Genomic DNA, 1,660 nt, shown 5'->3' on the forward strand with positions numbered 1-1,660 from the left:
AGAATATGCGAGGAGGTTCTTGAATCGGCAAATTTTTTGGGAGGACAGGTTTGAGGAGGAGGTCAACTAACTTGTTAGTAGATGAGTCATGATCCACCTGCGAGATATTTTTTAAGAGCTTCTTAATAAATTTGTCATGCGTTTTGTCTGACGTCTCACGATATAATGACGTGTTAGAACATGTATAATAGATATATTCGGTAATGATGTGAAATATTACTCCCCCCACCAGCAACCTTATGTATTGCTATAAATACAAACGTTGGTCGAAGTTGTACCGCAGAGTGTTGTGCTTCAGAGTAAGGTTTTTGTGTATTTAGTACATATTAAAAATATCGTGTAGATTTTTGGTGCATTTAGTACAGAGGATTTTTAACGTAACGAGTAAGTAATTCAAATGTAATACAAGTAGATAATGTACTAATGTAAACAATAATATTGATGTTTAGTGGCAACCAGACCGAACCCCAAATGTCCAACTAAGAGAGCTGCTGTAAATTCATTTGAAAAGGGTGAAAATAAAAAACCTGCCCGAAACATCAAAATGGAGGGTAATTGTAATGAGACAACTGCAACAAATGTGTCGGTAGGAAGTGATAATCAAAGAAAAAAGGATGTGGTATTCGATGGAATTAATTTGTTGGCTTCCGACTTAGCGGAGTACGTATTTCCTAGCAATCAACAACATTATGTAGAAAATTGTGGAAAGTTACCTTTCACAAGTAACGTAGTATTAAATGAGGCAGTGAAAAATAATCTCCAAAAAGGTAATCAAGCGCCATTATTCTCCGAGAGTACATATTATTTAAATAAAAGTCGAACGAAATGGATATCGGTTGGCATGTCTGCCAATCTACATTTTGATCCGGTTATAAGATTAATGGGAAAAGGACAATGCATAACTTTTACCGAAGACGAATGGAAAAATGTGATTAATAGCAGACAATTGATTATGAATAGTTTTGTTGGTGATTTATCGACACCACCACATTTCGTTGTAAGCGGCGTGACCTGCAGCAGCCAATGGATAGAAAATGTACGAAAAGTGTTGAAAATGGAAAGGGGGTCAGAAATATTTTACCTGGCTTACGACTCGTTACACGAATTGTGGAAACTTAGCGATTTAGTTTCGAGTAGGGTAGAAGTATTAAAGTGTATGGAATATAAAAATTATTACGATAGCGTGATCGATGTGGTATCAACAATGCAAGGTGATATAAAATCGAATATATTGGTTGCTTCAAACGGTGCACCAAGTGAACATTTGTGCGTAACTAAAGAACTGCTCGTATACGGTATGGATAAGGTATTACTGGATTTAGATTTGCACGCATTAATGAAGATGTGAAGTGAATAAAATGGAAAAAAAAGTGACGTTTTGCGAATCGAAAAATAGAGTGTACCGAATGCACACTTGGACGTTTGCTTACAGACAATCAAGGATAAGTGACTGGGAAGAAAAGATGTTGGACGGAATTAGATTTAAGACTAGGATAAGAAACGTAAATAAGTTATTAGAAAAATATTTAGATGTAGATTATAGATTAAATATATATCAAGAACGTTTTAGCATTGTAGAGTAATCGAAATGTTTTTAACTGAGTAACAATTAATTTTTAGGATATTAGTAGATTTAAGTGTAGCTGAATAATAATAATAT

General features: G+C 34.6%; 1 protein-coding gene across 1 annotated transcript; it reads left to right on the forward strand.

The window, feature by feature from the left end:
- The first annotated feature begins 279 nt into the window (after positions 1-279).
- On the forward strand, positions 280-1,435 carry LOC111421292 (uncharacterized). The gene is made up of 2 exons (XM_071200736.1): positions 280-384; positions 450-1,435. Coding segments are annotated over exons 1-2 (900 nt in total). The 5' UTR covers positions 280-383; the 3' UTR covers positions 1,349-1,435.
- The last annotated feature ends 225 nt before the right edge of the window (positions 1,436-1,660 follow it).

The sequence above is a fragment of the Onthophagus taurus genome, unplaced genomic scaffold (assembly GCF_036711975.1).
Source record: "Onthophagus taurus isolate NC unplaced genomic scaffold, IU_Otau_3.0 ScKx7SY_12, whole genome shotgun sequence".
Classification (NCBI taxonomy): domain Eukaryota; kingdom Metazoa; phylum Arthropoda; class Insecta; order Coleoptera; family Scarabaeidae; genus Onthophagus; species Onthophagus taurus.